The sequence below is a fragment of the Myotis myotis genome, unplaced genomic scaffold, assembly GCF_014108235.1.
Source record: "Myotis myotis isolate mMyoMyo1 unplaced genomic scaffold, mMyoMyo1.p scaffold_m19_p_18, whole genome shotgun sequence".
In the NCBI taxonomy this organism is placed as follows: domain Eukaryota; kingdom Metazoa; phylum Chordata; class Mammalia; order Chiroptera; family Vespertilionidae; genus Myotis; species Myotis myotis.
In genome coordinates, this window is record NW_023416322.1 from 37,392,834 (window position 1) to 37,411,819 (window position 18,986).

At 59.5% G+C, this 18,986-nt stretch overlaps 1 protein-coding gene across 1 annotated transcript; it reads right to left on the minus strand.

Annotated features, from left to right (window-relative positions):
* Positions 1–5,312: 5,312 nt before the first annotated feature.
* Positions 5,313–9,631, minus strand: PROK1 (prokineticin 1). The gene is given in 6 exon segments (XM_036343937.1): positions 5,313–5,506; positions 6,239–6,364; positions 7,885–7,982; positions 7,985–8,044; positions 8,047–8,229; positions 9,538–9,631. Coding segments are annotated over 6 exon segments (681 nt in total). The 3' UTR covers positions 5,313–5,386.
* Positions 9,632–18,986: the final 9,355 nt, after the last annotated feature.

An 18,986-nucleotide genomic window follows, 5' to 3' on the forward strand; every position in this document is an offset into this window, starting at 1 on the left:
GGGAGATGCCCACCAGGGAAGGCTGGGGAAGCAGTGCCATGGGTGCCCCTCACACTACACACAGGACGGCAGGACTTAGTGCCCCCAGGTGCCAGGTGTGGAAGGACGCTGAGAGCCGCCTGGCCCTCTGGGTGCTGAGCTGAGGATCAGCTGTTGCTTCCAGGGCCACAAGGAGGGGCTGGGCCACCAGATGGCGGGCAGGGTTGGGGGGCAGGGAGAGGACAGAGCCTCGTGGAGGGGAGAAGGCAGGGGGGACATGGGGAGGGCAGCGTCGGGAAGGAGGGCAGGAGACGCTGGTGGGGGCCCGATTCCTGATTGTCCCCAGCTCCCCAAGGTCTCGGGGCGCCTCTGGGCAGCCCTGCGAAGGCCTTCTGACCCCCTCGCCTTGCCATGAGGCTGTCTGCAGGGGGGTTGCAAGCTGCTGGGGTGTGGTGGCCACAGGCAGCCTCCCCCGTGGTCAGAGGCACCCACACACCCCAGGGAGCGAAGAAGCGAATGTCCTGAGGCCAGACCACTGAGAGCACCCCTCTCAGTCACGTCCCAGCTGCCCTGGCAGTTCGCGCCTGGGCCCGTCCTGCCCACCCAAGCCTGCAGCAGAGTAAGGCCAGGCCCTTGGCGCCCATTTCCTGCAGCCCCCGCCCCCAGCGCCAGGTCCCCAAGAACACTCACGGCTCCTCCTCAGACCCATGCCCACGGCCTCTTCTCGGTGTCCCTTCTTTGGGGCCAAGGAGCCCAGGAGCACAAGCCTGGCGGAGGGGCCGCAATGTCTGCCTCTCCCATCTTCTCCCCTCCTCCCCCCTCCTCTCCCTGGAGGGAGCCACGGGCTGCTGCACACGTGCGGCTACTTCCCAACTCACGGGCTCCCAGCAGCTCCCGGGCCAATGGGGCAGCCCCTGGCCCCGGGGCCTGGGCCTCCTTTTCTGTGGCCCCAACTCCCTAACACCCCTCCAGACACCGAGCATCCCAGCTGCGCCCCAGATGCGAGCTGGGCACTGTCTGCCTCCCGGCCAGGCCCGTGGCAGCCAGTGCGGCCTCCACACGCCCGTGGCTTCCAGCATCAGGTGCGGGCCCAGCTGTTGGCCCTGGAGGGGGAATGCCAGCCCCTTAGCGCAGCCTCCCCTCCCCCCACGGAGCCCTCTCTCCTGTTCTCTTTCCACGTTGCCGCTTTGATGAGGGAGGTGTTCACAGGGACAGTCATCATCCCTTTGAAACCTCATTGTGGGCGGATGCAGAGCCAGGCACACATGCACACACACACGCACACGCGTGCGCACACACACATCCCGTCTCCTGTCTTGCTAGTCCTTTTTCTCACTTTAAGACCACGCTCTGGCTTGACGAGAGCATTTTCTTTCTTCCTTTTTAAAAAAGTCTTTATTATTGAAAGTATTACCTAGGTCCCCTTCCCCCCATTGGCACCTCCAGCCCACCCCGCCCCTCCCCGGGCCCTCACCACCCCACTGTCTGCGTCCATGGGCACGCATACATGCACACAAGGTCTTTGTCGATCACCGCCTTCCCTCCGAGATCCGCACTCTGGTCCCTGCTTCCGTGTCTCTGGATCCGCTCCTGCTTCGGTCTAGTTTATTGATGAGATGACGGGTGCACTTTCTGATGGAAATGAGCCTGCCGGCCCCTTGGAGAGAAAGTCAGAATTTCCATCCGATGTCTACGCGCTTCCTCCCGAGGTCGGGGTGCCGGCTAGGACCCCGCTTCGCTGGGGCAGAGGTGCGGGGGCCCCTGCATCCGCCATAGCTGGGCGCCTCTGGAGCTCGGGAATCAGCACGCTGCCCCCTCCCTGGTGCTTCCCCGCACACACAGTCTGGAAACTGACATTTCCTGGTACTTGGAGCTGGGGCGGGGTGAGGGGGGGCGCCACAAGCCGCCTGTCTCAGGGGACACACGCGCTTTGACAGGTTTAATTTGAACACAATCTGAGAAGAGCCCACTCTCCTTCTGCTATTTCTACGTAAATAAATAAAAATGAATAGCACAGGATCAAGATCACGAGCAAACGGGCACTTCACGGTGAAACAGTGACTCGTGTTCGGCGAGGCACCGGGCGCCCCGAGATAAGATTGGGTATCGCTGTCCCCCGCGGAGTTGGTTTTGGAGCTTTGCCTACGTACACCTGCGCTCCTAGGCCGCATGGTAACAGCCGCGCACACGCCGGCCCGTCACTGTCTCCCCGCCGCGCTGGGGTGCGCGGACTCGGGGACTCGGGGACTCGAGGCGCCTGCGGGCGGGGGCGTTCGCTCCTTCCTGGGGTTTGATTAGTTCGCCTTCGGGTCACGCAGGCGCAGAGAGCCGGCTCCCGCAGGCGCAGGAATCCCAGCGCCGATGGGCTGACGGGCTACGGTGTCCTCACAAATAAAGGAGCTCGAGGTGGTCCGAGGGAACTTGCGCCGCCGGGCCGGCTGAAGCAGGTTGCACGCAGCACCTAACTCGGCAGCCCTGAGGCAGGCGCTACGGCCCTGTCCCATCGCTCAGCCACCGCACGTTTTATTCTCTCGTTGGCCAGTCGATGGTGCAAAGCTGTGTAAAAGGGTGGTGTTTTGCTTTCCTTTCTAATCCCCATCAAAGGGGCGCCCCTGAAGCAACCCTGGACATGGGTGCTTTCCAGGAGCAAGTGCCGGCTGGGTGCCTGGGGGGGGGGGGGGGTTGGAGGCCGTCGGGGCAGGGCGGCCTTTGAGCTGATCCTGGAGGCACCGGGCAGCGGCGGCGGAGCAGAGCACGCCCCGCAGAGGGAAGCGCAGGCAGGCACATGGCAGCTTCCACGCCCTGCGCATCCTGAGGCCCGGCAGCCTGTGGGCGGGGCCCGGCAGCCTGTGGGCGGGGCCCGGCAGCCTGTGGGCGGGGCCCGGCAGCCTGTGGGCGGGGCCCGGCAGCCTGTGGGCGGGGCCACGCAGCATGTGGGCGGGGCCACGCAGTCTGTGGGCGGGGCCCTGCAGCCTGTGGGCGGGGCCAGGCCACAGGTGGCTTTTCGCTCCAGGGCCAGGCGGGGCATCTCCTTGGCGCTGAGAAGCCACGGAGGGTTTTTTAACGGGAATAAACCGGGGAAGGTGCTTCCTAGGAGGAGGACGGCAGATGAACGGGGTGGATTTTAAGGGGAGGACTCGGGCGGAGAGAATAGGTTGGAAGCAGTTGCCATAGATCGTGCTGGGCAGGCGCTCAGACACAGCGCAGGAGGCAGCCCATCCATGTTTCTCTCTCATCAATGTTTCTACCTCTCTGTCGCTCTCCCTTCCTCTCTTTAAAATCAATAAAGAGCCCTCGCTGGTTTGGCTCAGTGGATAGAGCGTCAGACTGTGGACTGAAGGGTCCTGGGTTCAATTCTGGGGTCAAGGGCACATGCCCAGGTTGTGGGCTGATCCCCAGGTGGGGGCGTGCAGGAGGCAGCCAGTCAATGATTCTCTCATCATTGATGTTTCTATCTCTCTCTCCCTCTACCTTCCTCTCTGAAATCAATAAAAATATATTTTTAAAATCCATAAAGACATTTTTAAAAAGGAAAAAGAAACGGAGTTTGGTGACCAGTTGACATGGAGCTCAGGGAGAAGGGCAGAGAGAGAAACCCAGGCTGCCCTTGAACTTCAGACTTGGATACTCAGGTGGGGGCTGGGGGACACTAACAGAGGACCAGCACACAGATAGAGGGGGAGGGGCTCAGTCGGCCTCTCTGACCCCCCCCTCTCCTAATCCTGGGGAAGGGGAGAGAGTCTCCCAGGAAGAGGACAGGGCTTCTAGCAATATCTAGGGTGGGGCTGGACCCAGAGGGGCAGTCAGCATCCCTCCTGTGCGCCTTAGGGTGTCAGCCCTCTTCCTGCAGGTGGGAGCATTGCCCCTCTAAACCTCTCAGTGAGTCTAACTCTTGGGGGTACCAGGGGACTGGTCCCCATCCTCTGTGAGAAGGTTGTGTCTTTCTGAAGCTTCCATTTTTTCCCAATTCAGCTTTTCTTGCCATCCCCACGTTAGCCACCAGATGGCACCAGACTCCAGTGACTGAAAAGAAAAGGGGGGGCTGCCCCTGAAAGGTCTGCATCTGGAGATCTGGAGGGGTGTCCACATCACCCAATCCTAATCTACTTCTTCTAAGATACATTTTTATTATGGATACACTAGAGGCCCGGTACATGAAGTTCATGCATGGGTAGGGTCCCTAGGCCTGGCCGGCGGGCGATCAGAGCCGATCGGGGCCTTCTGGCTGCCAGCTGGGGCCTTCTTTCGTTCCACACCACCCCCTGGTGGTCAGCGCACATCATAGCAAGGGGTTGAACTCCCAGTAGGTAGAAATTCTGAGGGCTTGACTAATTTGCATATTAGCCTTTTATTATATAGGATTCTACTTACTAGTATAAGTAGAATCTTTTTGCATCTACATGTATGAAGAATATTTTCCTGAATATAAGGAATTCACACAAATAAGCTTGTCTTAGCCTCCCAGCCCCCCTCTTTGTTCTTCAGGAAAAACCAGGGGAACTGGGCAGAGACCAATGATACATTCCTCAAAGGTCTGATATGAAAAGCAGGAATTGATCCAGTTAGATTACACGGGTGGTTCGGCCCAGTGGTGGGTCTGCTTCTGGCAGCTCCCAGGCAGGGATGGAGCGGGGCAGCCACGGGCAGGGTGTCAAAGCGCCCTGGGCACCCCGCCTCCTCTGCGGCTCTAAGGCATCCGCGACCGCCCAGCTGCCTCTCGTTCCTCATTCAAAGACCTGAATCCGCTTTCTCCACGAAACCGCCCTGGCCCCGGGAGGCGCAGGGCATCTGTCCCACCTGGACAAAGCCGGGTCCCACTCCCAAGTCCCACACAGGCACCACGGCCACCCGCCCTTGTCCACGCTTTTATTCTGCAACCGGCCCACCAGGGTGCCCCGCCGCTGGGACCACCGCCCTGACCCCAGGGAGCCCCGGTCCAGATGTGGGGTGCTGAGTGGGGCTGCTGTTTTAGACAAGAGTCAGGCCCGGACCCGTGACTCCCAGGGTCTGTGCTCGGACATCCGGACCAGGCAGAGGGTGCAAGCAGGGAGGAGAGAGCAGGGCCCTGGAGGCCACGTCACTGAGGAGCAGAGGGCGAGGCCGGGACAAGGAAAGGACACCCTTTCTGAGACTGACAGCCCCTGTGACTGACGGAGAACCGGCCAGGCTGCCTCCGGGACCACGGCCCAGCGGGACACCCTCAGGCCCCCGGTGGGTGGCCCAGCAGTGTGTCGGCCTGCGCCCGTGTGTGTGCTGACGGACGAGGCAGGCAGGCGTGTCGGGCGTGTCGACAGGCAGTGGGGGGTGGGGGGGTCGGGGGGGCTAGAAGGAGGGCCACGTGGCAGAAAGAAAATAAAAGTTCATAAGAGACCAAGAGCCGGGTGGTGTCCGGAGACGAGACGAGCTCCTAGAAGTGGAAATCCTTCAAGTCCGCAGAGCAGCGGTGCCTGCCGGGGGCGCGCCGGGAGCACAGCAGGGCGGGCTGGCAGGGACAGGCGTGGTGCTGGCGTCTCCCGAAGAAGGGGACCTGGGGGGACAGGAGAGGACGGATGACACTGTCACCCAGGGACACGGGCCTCCAGGCAGGGCCTCTGCTGGGCCCGGCCCCGGCCTGCGTCCCAGCACCCCCGCCCCAGCACAGTCACAGCCCGGAGAGCAGGAAGCGGGGCACAGAGTGGCTAGGCAACGGGCCACCATCACACAGCTCATCCGTGCAGGGGCCAGGATGAACCCAGGGAATCTGGTTCCCGAGACTATGGATCAGCCACAGCACAAGGCTGTCCACCCCCAACCCTGAAACCCCACAAGCCGCCAGCACTGGTCCCCTCGCTGGCCCACCCAGGTGCTTGCACACACACACACACACACACTCCTCGACGGAATGTCACTTATAATTCATCCACCACCTGCCACAGTGGTGGGCCCTGGGGACGCAGCTGGACAGGACTGACACCGCTCTGCCCTGTGGTCACCCCAGAGCAGAGCTGAGCCCCGAGGTCCTCAGGGGGTTGGAGAGGAGCGATGAGGGTCACACTGCCTGGCTCGAATCCCAGGCCTGCCCCTCACCAGCTTTGTGACAATTGGCGAGTTATTTAGCCTCTCTGTGCCTCAACTTTATTATCTGTAAAATGGGTTCATAACAGCCTAACACATACGGTGGAAAGAGGCTTAAACTCATACAAAGCACTTAGTAGGGAGAGTGGCTCCAGCCCCGGCTCTGCCTCGCGGGCCCTGGGCCCCGAGCAAGTGGGCGCAGTACCTTGTGGCTGCCGGGGTGGCATGCCTCTCCCTCCCGCCCCAGCGGGGTGCACATCCGCAGGCCTCGGAGCCACAGGCTGACGGCGCAGCAGGTGCCCGGCCCACACTGGGCGTCCCGCTCACAGGCCTGCAGGGGGGGCAAAGGGGCCATTAGGGCTCGTTAGTGCCACCCAAAGAAACCAGAAGCGAAAAGCACACCCCAAAACCCTTGGGGGATGCTGAGAGCAGTGCCCCCACTCCACTCTGGGGGAAGGACCAGGAGGCCTGAGCTGGGGGCGGTGGCAGTCTGGGTGCAGAGGAGTGGGTGGCAGGACGTGACCCTTCCTGGGAGCGGAGAACGGAGAGCAGAGGGAGGTGGAGAGTGCAGGGAGGCCGGGAGGTGGAGGCAGAGGGAGGTGGAGGCCGGGAGGTAGAGGCCGGAGGCCTGACTTGCCCTCACCTCCCTGTTCTACCCACGCGTGCATGTCCGTCCGTCACGCGTTTCCTCTCCCCGAGGTCCCTCCCTCCCCGTGCTCTTCGAAGGGTCAACTTGGAGGACAGCTCCCCCCTGTCTCAGACCTGCCTCCTGCCACCAGATGTCAGCGCTCACAGGGAGGCCTGGGCCTGGGGTCACCCTGCGGCCGCCACCCCTCTGGGTGGGGTGACCACGATGCTCCCTGTGACTCGCCCTCCCCGAGGGACGCAGCACAGTAGGAGGGCAGCCTCCAGGGCTCACACCCACTGGGTGCGGTTCTGCCCAGTCTGTCACATCTGTGCTCTGGGCTCAAAGCAGCAGCCGCCTTTCCTGTTTGTCCTGTGAAACTCAGGCTCTGGCCTCTAAAAGGAGAAGCCAGGCGCCCCCTCTCTGTGAGCATGAAACCAACCGATGCCCGGAGTCGCTTGGCATTTCTCTACCTTCTCATCGTCCAGGGGGAAGTTGGAGGAGGTGGAAATAAAAGTGAATTTCCACCCCCTTTTCCCTGCTGGCTTCTCTCTGGAAAGCTCTGGGGTCAGCTAGGACTTCCTGCGGCAGTGAGTGTGGCCCCACCACCGAGCACAGCCGGTGCCCCCGCGAGGGTGACGCCGTGCTCCCAAGAGCCCGTGCCCACCCCCACCCACCCCCAGCCTCTGCCACCACCCATTTCTCCGGTTCCCCAGGCTGGCTTTCGGGTGACTCAGCCGATGGAGGGGTCCCCCTGCTCCCATCAGACTGGGCACAGAGTGAAAAGAGAAACAGCCAGGGAGGGAGGGTTTCAGGACAGCCTCCGCTGGGAGGGGCGGACGCAGAGGGGAACGGTACCCGGTGGATGCTGTGACGGTGGCTGCCTTTAATGACGCCAACAGCTGTGTTCATTAACCTTGACCCGTGGACCAGACCGAACATGAAAACCCAAATGGACACGGGAGGTGAATTAGAAGGTGCCAATCCTTTCTATAAAGGCATTGCCCCAAATAGGAGCCCTCATTTCACCAAGGTCCGAACGTAACATGTTTCCTGCTCCCGAGGAAAGGCATTGGGAACCGCCCGGGAGCGGCTGTGGGACGGCCGGCCCCTTCCCTTGGGTCTGCTCCCCTCCCACGCCCCCGCCCCGCCCCGCGTGGTCCCTGGCTCGCTCCCAAGCAGACCCTGACTCCTCCCGAACCCCAGGGCAACGCCAGCCGACTTACCCCGGTGATCACCGCACAGTCGGAGGCCGTCACCAGGAGCAGCACGACCCAGAGCCGCGTGGCAGCCCTCATGGTCGCTTGGAGTGAAGCAAAACGCGCCACTCGGCTGCCTCGGGCTTCCTGCTGCTCAGCCTCGGGCCAGGCGCTCCCGCCCGCCCCCTCCTCCCGGATTTATACGGTCAGGCTCAGGCTGCCTGCCGCGGCCTGTGCCTCTCTTCCCTTCCCCACCACCGGGCTACTCAGAGGATCTCAGACGCGAAGATGAGACCTGAATCCCTAATGACAGCAAATCACCATCAAAACCAATAAAAATGACAGGGGCTCTAAGTCTCCCAAATGGCTTGGCTGCGGGCAGACGCAGGCATCGCGCCGGGGCCTCCGGGTGTCACAGTGGCACTGGCGTCGTGAGGCTGCGCGAGTATCCGTCCATTTACTCATTTACTCACTGTTTATTATGACTGCTCTATCGGGGGCCCCATTCTTGGCCCTGGAAATAGAGCGTGAACAAAACCGGGTCCCTGTGTCCATGTAACTTTGGTAATTGATAAGCAAATGGATTCGTAATAAAATGGCTGGATGAGCTGAATGCGATGAAAAATGAAGTCGGGAAACGACAGGACATGACAGTGGGTGACACCTTAGATGGGGTGAGGGTCTGAGGAGCCACTTGCAAAGGCCTGGTGACAAGTGATAACCACGCATTTGCGTCCCTGGAGGGAGGAGAAAGCAAAGGGCCTGGCCCCTACCTCTCTGCTTAGTTTATGCCAATGTCACCATTTCCCAGTACTGTCTGCGTGTGTGCGTGTGTGCGTGTGTGTGCATGTGTGTGCGTGGTGCACAAGGGCCACTCTTGTGGGCATGGGGCAGACTCTGACCTGCCCAGCTCTGCTCACAGGCCTTGGCTGGCTCCTGCTTCTTGCCTTCATCTTGCGCCTCATTCCTCTCCTTCCCCACGCAGTCAGCTTCTAGAAAGATAGACCGAAATCCTCTTCACTCCCTCCTCACCCACTCCAGCTCCCTCTGTCCCCGCCACAGCAGTGAAACCGCTTTCTCTGCATCGCCCTTGACCTTCTAAATGCCAACCACCAAGCGTCACTTTCCATCCTCGCCCTGTTGCACCCTGCCGTTGCTGACAGACACCTGCTCTTCCTCTCCATTCTTCCCCTTGACTCCACGCCATCATTGCTCCAGCTCCTCCCCCTCCTCGGTCTCCTCCAGGGCCCCCCCTCCCCCCCCTCCATCCCTTAAACAAGGCCGTTCCCCAGGGTTACACATTCAAGCGTCTCCTCTCCCACCACATGCACCCAAATGAATTCCAGGCCACCTACATGCTGGTGACCCCAGATCTGTCCCCACGCAGGCACCCCAGGCTCCTGGCCCACACAGCCAGCAGCCCCCCGCAGGCCACAGGCTGATCCCGCTGACTCCTGCATGCACATGCCCCTTTCTCTGCCCGTTTCTCACCCTCCCCCTTACACCCACTCCTGCTGCCCAGGGTTCTCAGTTGCAAAATAGCCGAATCCAGTCTGGCCGGCCCAGGCAGGAAAGGGACGAACAAAGACTATGACGCAGCTCATTGAATTGTGTGGAGTCTTGAGAAACGGGATGGAGCTGAGGGAGCTAAGGGTCCAACCACAGTGCCCGGAGCCTCACCACGGAATTGCCCAACGAGGAGACGGCTCCCCCAGCCAGACCTGAGGCTGCGGTCCAGGCCCCACATGGAGCCCCGTTCTCCATGTTGCTTCATCGCCGCAGAAGACACACGCGGGCTGTCTGGTCACAGACCCGGCATGTCACCCGCACCCACCTGCAAGGGCACTGGGTGAAACCGACTCCAACTGTATCAGGGAAGAGGCTCAAGTTTCTCAGGCGGCCACGGCGCATGCGTTAGTGGCACTCAGTAGGCGAACCCGGCAGCGTCCTCGATTCCTGAATCGCCTGCTTTCATGCGTCATTGAATCCTGTCACTTGGACACCCTCCTCCCCCGGAACCCTGATTCACCCCCTTCCGCCTTCACCACCACTGCCTCTTAGCATCTTCCTGGCTGGAAGATTGACAGGACAATTGCCTATGCCACCTGCCCTCCACCACCCCCAGGGCCCACCTTGCGGACCCCTCAACCTGGGAGAAGGGAGCCAGTGCATGAATGCTGCAACCAGGAGGCCCGAGAGACCCGCTCCTTAGTGGCGTCCCGCCCCCGCTCCCCGCTCCCCCCTCCTGTTTGCTGGAATCGCCTCCCAAGGAAACCACCAGCGACCAAGACTTTGCCTCGGGCTCTGCTTCCTGAGACACCCAAGCCAAGATGTCACTCAATGTCTTGGGACTTCATCTCCCTCCTCTTCAAACTAAGAGGCTTCTGGCGCCGTGCCCCTGGGACTGTCCTGCAGGAAGGGGACCTCCGGGGCCAGTGAGGCCCAGCCAAGGGCACTGCACCTGTCCCACCAGCCAAGGGAGCCACACCTGTCTTGCCAGCAGAGCACCTGTCCCATGGGCAAGCCCACCTCGGCTGTCACAGGCTGGCGTCCACAGAAGGTCACCTTTTCAGGACGTGTGCTTTGGCTGGTTCCAGAAGGAGAGCCAGTCCCCCGGGCTCACCTGCTCAGGTAGGGAGGCGGCGTGGCTAGGCCTCCCCTCCAGGGACGCACACGGAGCCTCCACCTGTCTGGTCATGGGATCGCGTCATAAAGAAGCACAGGGTGAGTGCGTGCCCTTGGCTGCATATTTCCAATACATTTCTGGACCTTCCTGTCTGGGATGGGTTCCTCTTCCCATAAGAGGATTCCCAGGCACCAGAAATCCCTCTGGTTCGTTAACTTGCTGGTTCCCCCATGAATGTCAAAGCCGCCCCCTCCATGGGACGTCCCCCCCATGGGAGCCCAGCGATGTCTCTGAAGTAGCCGAGGCCATAACGGGAGGGGCAGGGAGCTCCCAGACTAGAGGGCTCGCCTCCTGGAGTCTAATGAGTCCCGGCTGAGCCCCTCCTGGACACAGCAGGGCAAAGAGGAGAGCGGGCCTGAGGGGCACGGAGCAGCCGTGGAGAGTGCAGCAGTGCCAGAGACCCTGCTCTGCTGCTCCTTGCTGTGTGGCCTTGGCCAAGTTACTCAACCTCTCTGACCCTCCGAGGGCGGCTGGCCTGAAGACGGAGGGGTCACCAGCAGAAAGGAAGATACTGTGATGGCTCCATAGTTACTGTGACCTGGCTTCTCCCAGGGCAGCTGGCGAACTGGCAAACGGGACCAAGGCCCCAGCCTGCCAGGCCTCGGAGCCAAGCCCAGGTCGCTGGGGGCAGGTCCCTGGGTGAGATCACCCACTGACGAACAGCCCAGCCTGCGCATCTCATCTCGGGAAACACAGCCCGTCCACCCGGAAAAGCTCTGCAAGCAGGAGGCCTGGCACCCCCCCCACACACACACACCCTCGGGGCCCTGCTGTGACAGGCCCCAAGATTTACCCGGGATCGTGGTCTGTGAGCAGCCAGAGGAAGCAGACGGTGTTGGCCGGTCCCTGAGCCACTGAGCTCCACAATCCCTCCCGCAGGGACCCTCAGAAACACGTGGGAAGGAAACTTCAGGGTGGCTGACACCGGGGCGTTGACAGAGCGAAGGAGCTGCGGGAGCCACTCTGCAGTCAGGCCCGGAGCTGGGGCGCACCCACAGGAAGGGGCGTATTCCCAGGTGTTGACTGGAGGTCATCGGAAGCCACAGTGGGAATACTGACAGCTAAGGACAGCTCTGCAGCCCGCTTCCCACTGAATCCGCCGCTGCCTCCCGCGGGGCCCCGGAGCCCTGGCCCCGAGCAGCGGCCGCATCGCTCTCTTCTTCTCATTAAAAGGCAATCCTTCCATTTCTGAGGCTGCAGAGTACGCGGTGGTGGCTTTAATGGTATTCTTTAATCCGTGCACTTTCATGCATTTGAAATATTTCATTAAAATAAATAAAAGCAATTAAATTAAAAACAAATAATTCTCTTGGTGGCAGATTGGCTAACTCAGTGAGCTAACGCACCGGTGTTGGTTGGTCTCCAGCATCGGGACACTTAATACTTCCTTCTCCCCCCCAATCCCCCCCCCCCCCCGCCCCCCAAGCAGGTTTAATGACTAAACGAGTCTTTTCTTGGGGAACGAGGTCAGCAGGTTTAGAGCGGCAGCTGGATGCTGTAAGGCAGGAGGCCCCTGGGAAGCAGGGGCCAGGGGACACATGGCCGAGGGCACGGGCCAGCTGTGCGGCACAGTGAAGGGCGCCCCAGGCCCCCTCCCAGCTGTCCTGCCGGAGGTGGGAAGACCAGGCCGGGTTAGGAACTGGCAGGAGTGGGGCTGCCTGTGACAATGTGAGAGAGACACGTCTAGTCTTAAACCAAAAACTGGTGGGGCCAGAAAGAGACCCCGTGGCTCTTAGCCCACCTTCCTCCACCCACCCCACCGTCCCAGCACCTGTTCAAGGCGCCGGGCACGTGGCGTCCAGTCCCTGCCGGTGACAATGAACCAACCGGGAAGGCGAGGGCTTCCCTTCCCCCGGCCACTGCGGACCGATCGGCCGGGCTGCCCAGAGACCTGTGTTGCGTCTGAAAAGCCATCTCTGGGCTCCGTGGAAAAGCCGCCACCACTGCCCGGTGTCTGCCACAGCCCAGGTGGGAGGGGTGGCCCTCGGGCCATGTGTGTTCTAACCATTGGAAACCATCCGCTGACACAGGAAACGTCAAGGAGACAACCACCACCACAGCCTCGGGTCCGGGGAGTTCCACCTCCCAGGAGGCCTGGGCTGTTTCTGCCTCCACCGCAGAGGTGGACTGTAGCGGTGACTCCGGCCTCGGGCCAGGCGGCTGGGTCACCCAGAGTCCTCCCGGCGATGGGAACGGGGTTACAACCCGCCATGCTTCTCCGTCCCCGCTGTTCACGGAATTAACCTTTTAAAGGTTTTTAAAACCCTGGAGACCCTGCCACCTGGGGTGCCGTTCCTTTCCAGGGAGGCCGCCCCGCCGGCATCCTGGGCAGAGGCTGTGACACACACACAGGCTGAGCACCTGAGGCCTGGAGGTCGCAAGGTCACTGGTTCCCATGAAACATCACTTTGGAGATCGTTCCCCAAAGGCCACTCTGCCGTGGGGAGCACCCTCCTGGGAAGGGCTCCCTATCCTGGATGAGCAGCCTCTCCCTCCTTCCCGACCCCCTCTCTCGGGGATGAGCTTTGACTGAGCCGACAGGCCCGCCCTGAATAGACTCTGGCACATCCACAGACAAAGGGGGTATGTGCCACGTACAAAGCAAGTCCCGTGGGTACAAACCAGCTCAACGGGCTGGAAAGGACGTCGGGTCCCCAGGAAGGAGGCACGTGACGGACACAAAAGAAAACCGAGTTTTGGGCAGAACAGAACGCGCTTGGATGGGAGAGTTCAGGCGCCTGGGACTGAAGCTCGCGTATGGATGTGGGAGATGCTGACACTGACTGCCAAGGGGGGAAAGCTGGGAACAAGAGAGGGCGGACAACGTGACTCCATGTCTCCATTCCGCACGTGTGCGCGCACTCACCCCGAGAGAAAAGACTGAAAAGAAGCGAACTAAACGCCCCGCTTCATCCTGGCGAGGAGGAACTGCCAATGGCCGTGGGCTGGGTGGTGTCTGTTTTGGTGGTTCATTTGTCTTCGTACGTTTGTGCATTTTTAAAGCTTTCTCTCTGGGCATGCATTCTTTTTGTCATAGGAAACACAATAAATGTTACTTTTAAATAATTATAAAGAGGGTGGAAAAGGAAAAATGAGAAAAGAACTTGCTTCTGGGGATCATTTAGGCCTATGCCCAGCTAGATTCTCCTCTCCTTTGGCTGGTGCCCTTGGACAAGGTACTTCCCTTCCCCGGGGCATCTGTCTCCTCCCCCTCAATCGCCAGGACGTGCGCAGACAGAAGCCAGGCCCTTACTTGCATGGCAGCTGGAGCGTTTTCGGGGCAAGGCTGCTTAGCAGCCAGCAGCAGATGGTTGCGGTGCGAGGAAGAGGTTTTCCGTTTCTTCTGCTGAAACCGAGGCTGTAGAGGGGACATGAGAGGGCACAGCTGGGAGGCGCCCACACTCGCCGCCCGAAGTGCCCAGAAGCGCCTCCCGCCCAGGCGCAGGGAGTGGGGACACCCGGCACCTCTGGGACTCCAGTCAGCGAGATGCGGCCCCACAGGTGGCCGGACTGACGTGGGAGGGGGCGGGGAGGTGGGTTCGCCTGCAAGGTGGTGACCCACAGTCCAGGGACACAGAGGGACGCAGGATGGGCCTGAGCATGGATGGCTCCAAAGGCTTTGGGGGACATTGCACCCCGTGGGGAAAATAGGGGCAACATGCAGCGCCTGCAAAAGGGCCCCCTGGCTCCGTCCTGCCGTGTAACTCTGGCTCCAGCGCGCTGAGCTAATCCCAGCCAGGGCCCCGGCGGGAGCATCTGCCACCTTCCCGCTGGGTCACCCGGAGCCTCGTCCTCAGGAACACGAGAGGAGCGGAGCGGTCACGAAGTTAATTGAAAGCAGCAGCGAGAGCCTCGCGAATGCTAGTAAGACATTAAGTGTTCCTTTCTCCAGGGCAGACTTGGCGTCTGCGAGCTTTCCCTCGGGGCCGGCCGACCGCCCCCTCCCACCCGGTCCGGTCCTGTCCCGGGAGGAGATGCTCCCGCCCCCAGCGGACAACAGCTATTCCCTCTCTAGTAAAGCTACAAACAGTCCGTCCTCAGCCCCGAGCCGGCCACAGAGGTCACATGGCACCGAGAGCGGCTCTTCCAGGAACAGCCAGCGGGACAGCACTCTGCCTGTGACGGGCCTGGAGGAGGCGCTTGCATTTCTTCGCCAGGTGTCTGCATCACTGAGTCTGAGTAACTCCTCCCTTGTGTGGCTGCTTAGGCCAAACCAGAAGCCAAGCGTTTGAAGCTGGAGGGAAACCCGATTAGACAGCACCCCCAGTGTCCAGCACAGAGCCCAGGACCCGGGGGCAAGGTCCCCGTCTGACGGTGAGAACGTTGGGAAATCCCAGGACTGGCCGTGGTCACAGGCGCCATGGGGAGCCTGGCCCGCTGCTCCTCACTGGCCCTACCGCCTCCCCTTCCTGTCCGTTCCATTCAACAAACCAGACAAAGAGAGGCGGCTAAGACCAGCAAGACGGCCCCTGCCCAGAAGGGAACAATTGGAAAAACAGGGACCTAAATGACTGCGATATTAAGAAATAATACTAACCAGCCTGATCCTGGAAATCAGGCCAGCGAGGGCTTTGACGTCAGCCAGCCATTGTTCCCAAGCCCACCCAAGGACCACTCGGCACCCAGGGGAGTGTTCTCGGTGCCTTGGCTGCTTACCATTCATTCAGGGCTCAGACTCCGCGAAGTTACCGAGTGACATGGAGATCAAGTCCAGCGAAGACATAACAATTTAAATCCAACAGACAAGATAACACCAAAGGCTGATTAGCGAATTGCCCTGTAGGACATTAACCACTTTTGTTTTATTTTTTAATTGTGGTAAAATACATATAACATTTTACTGCCTTAACCATTTCTAAGTGTCCAGTTCAGCGGCGTGAAGCACATTCACGTTGTTGTGCAACCGTCACCACATCCATCTTCAGAACTCTTTCCCCTCCGCCAGACAATCCCTGTCCTCACGACCACGAGCCCCCGTTCCCTCCAGTCCCCCGCCCTGGCCACCGCCATTCCACTTCCCGTCTCTGAGAGCCCGACCACTCTAGGTACCGCATGTGTCTTTGTGGCTGGTTCATTTCACTGACCATACTGTCCTTACAGCTCATCCATGATGCAGCATGTGTCCGAATTTCTCTCCTTTTTGAGGCTGAATAATCTGATGGACCACATCTGGCTGATCCATTCATCTGTTGATGGACACTTGAGTTGCTCCACCTTCTGGCTATTGTGAACAATGTCGCCATACCTATAGGTGCACAACTCTCTCTTCAGACACTGATCTCCGTTCTTTTGGAGACATGCCCACAGGTGGAATTGCTGCGTTATATCATTCTGTTTCATTTTTTGAGGAGTCACCATACTGTCCCAGACTGCGAGAGGGCACAGGCCGGGCTGAGGGACCACCCCACCACAAAGTTCACGAATGTCGTGCACCCGGCCTCTAGTATAAACATAAAATACTTAGTACAGCCCCTGGCAATCATCAGTCCTCAGCAAACGTTTCTTGCTTGTGGGTAGAGGTGGATTTTGTCCTGTTTGTGCGGATGTGTGTCTATAAGAAAACAAAGCATTAGGGAAAGGACGGGTAGCAAAGAAGCCAGAGAACTTGCTCGTTTCCCTAGACGTTCTCTTTGCTGATTGATGTTTCTATCAACTCACAGCGGAGGTTAGTCCCAATTTCATATTCGCTTGTCCAGAGAGTGATAAACTGTTATCTCCTTAAAGTCATCTGTGCTGCCTTCAGATCGCCCTTCACTGTGACAGATGGGACTGGATTCCTCTTCCTACCCCTTTGGCAATTGAGAAGATCAATGAGACATTCGTCTCCGTGCCTGTGCCTCAGACTTCCTCCGGGTGCAGGGGGGCGGGGCAGGGGGTGCTGATGGTTCAGAATTAATGTGGCAGCTGATGTACTAGTGGTGTCTACAGGCAGGAGGACCAGTCCTCCCACTGCTGGGAGGGGAGAGGAGAAGGCAGCCCTTGGCCACTTCATGGGGCCGACTCACAGGCCTGTGCTGCCAACCTGGGGGAGATGCCAGCTGCAGAGGGGCTGGCTCCTCTGGGATCTGCGTCCTGGAGACTGGCTCGCCTTGGTCTTGAAAGTCCCAAGGCCATGGACGCCTTCAAGTTCTGTGACCTTGACAAGAGAGTTGACTTCTCCAGACCTCAGTTACTGCATCCACAAACTGGGATCCCTCAAAGGATGACTGTGAGATTAAAATGAGATGATTTGGCCCAGCCGGTGTGGCTCAGTGGTTGAGCAATGACCTATGAACCAGGAGGTCACTGTTTGATTCCCAGTCAGGCACATACCTGGGTTGCAGGCTCAATCCCCAGTAGGGGGCAGGAGGCAGCCGATCAATAATTCTCTCTCATCATTGATGTTTCTCTCTCTCTCCGTCTCTCCCTTCCTCTCTGAAATCAATTTTTTAAAAAAATGTTTTTTTAAAGAGATGATTTGTGTGAATGGATACAATTGGTAAAATTTTCATCTTTAAACACAAGAGTAAGTGCAATCAATGTTCTTGAGTGAGAAACTGGCCAAGTTTGCAGATATTAACACTCAGGCCTACGGAGGTGACACCATAGCAGTCAATCAGGAGGCTGTCCCCTGCCCCTGCTGCTGTTGACACATGTGAGCCGGAATGCACCGGAATGGAATGCGGCGTAGAGGAGGGTGGAGGGGCAGTTTCCCCGGAGGGTCCCACAGGAGCCTCCTCTAATAGAACAGCCCGGAAGTGAGCGCTTCTGAGAGCCAGAGGCCTGCTGGGCGCCATGGGGGGTACAGACAACACACTCAAATTCTGGAAAGGTCTTGACCCTGAGGGTTTGGTGTTTCTCTTTTTATTCTCCTGCCCCTCCCTCTAGTCTTTTCCCAGAAGCAGCTCCCTCCCTAAATGGCGTGGGGAGGGACCCTGCCAACCCTGCCCCTCCCCGACCCACCACCTCCCCTCGAAATCTGGAGCCTGAAAAGGCCATGCTGGCCCGGCTGTGGGAGCGCAAACGAACAGGTTGTTCCCGGCCAGGCCCTTCTCTAATCCAAAACAAACCGTGGCTTTTTCCATGACCTCTCGCTTCGTTACCTTTAAAACGCACGTGCTGGGACTGAGCGAGTTCGGCCCGTTCACTGTGGCTCCTCGCACAGGGTTCGGCCCCGTTCACTGTGGCTCCTCGCACAGGGTCCTGCGAACGAGGAGAAGAAAGAGATGGCCCTGCGGAGACGGCGAGGCCACCGCATGAAGCTGGCGGGCAAGCGGGCTCTGAGCAGCTCTCAAATGCCGTATCACCCTCGGGCAGCAGAGGGCAGAAAGCACTCCCCACCTCTGCCAGGGAGTGGCCGGCGCCCAGTGGCCCTGGGGCTGGGGAAGGGGCTGGGGGGCCGACCTCAGAGCGTCTCCTCGCGCAAAGCCAGCGAGAAGCCCTGCGTAGGGCCACTGGAAATGCTCCGCGGAAGGCCTCTGCCACGCCCAGGGCACCTTCCAAGCAAACACAGAAGCAGAACAGCACGTCCTCCTGGGCTTGCCTGGCGACTAAAGCCTGGCACGTGACCCAGGCCGCTGCTCGCATTTACCCGTGAAGCGGGACTGCCATTCCGGGAAATTCCACGCTGCGGGCTAAGGCACAGCCAGGCAGGGGGCAGGGGGCAGGGGGCAGGGGGCAGGACGAGGTTCCTTCTGCAGCAGCGACGTGGGCGTGTCAAGCTGTGTGGGCGGCCCAGCGGGTGGTGGTGGTGGCAGGGTGTTTTCCTGCTGGGGGCTAGGGGCTTTGTCACGGAAACTTAGACTGATCCTCCAGGTCCCCCGCCCCCCCAACAACCTGGGTAACCACGAGCTCCCGGTGCCTTTTTAAAACCCCCTCTCCTGCTCCACACGGCAGAGCTAGCTTCCGCTGTGCGCACCAAGAACCCTCAAGGCTAGTCTCAGTCAAGTTTGCCTGAGCGGTCGTTTCTTGGGGTCCTGGGAGCAGCAACAACAGCCGCCACTTGTCCAGAGCCCAGGGACGGTGCCATGGGCTCTGTGCAGCTCATGGAAGTCTCACACCTGGTTCACAGCAGGGAAAACGGAGCCATTAAGATGGCGAACGTTTTGAACTCAGCGTGTCAGCATTTTGAAAAACCCTAACTTTTTTGTGTCACATATAGAAATGTTTTGATATTTGCAACCATAGTAAAACAAGGACTTATATTTTTGATATTTATTTTATATATTTAAATGCCATTTAACAAAGAAAAATCAACCAAAAAAATGAGTTCGCGTGTCCCCTCTGACACGCGTGTCAGAGGTTCGCCATCACTGCATTAAGGGATGAGGGGACTTGTGGCTCAGTTGGTGACCTATGAGCCCAGTAGGGGGCGTGCAGGAGGCGGCCGATCAATGATTCTCTCCCTTCCTCTCTGAAATCAATAAAAGCATATTTTTAAAAATAATAAAATAAAGTAAAAAGA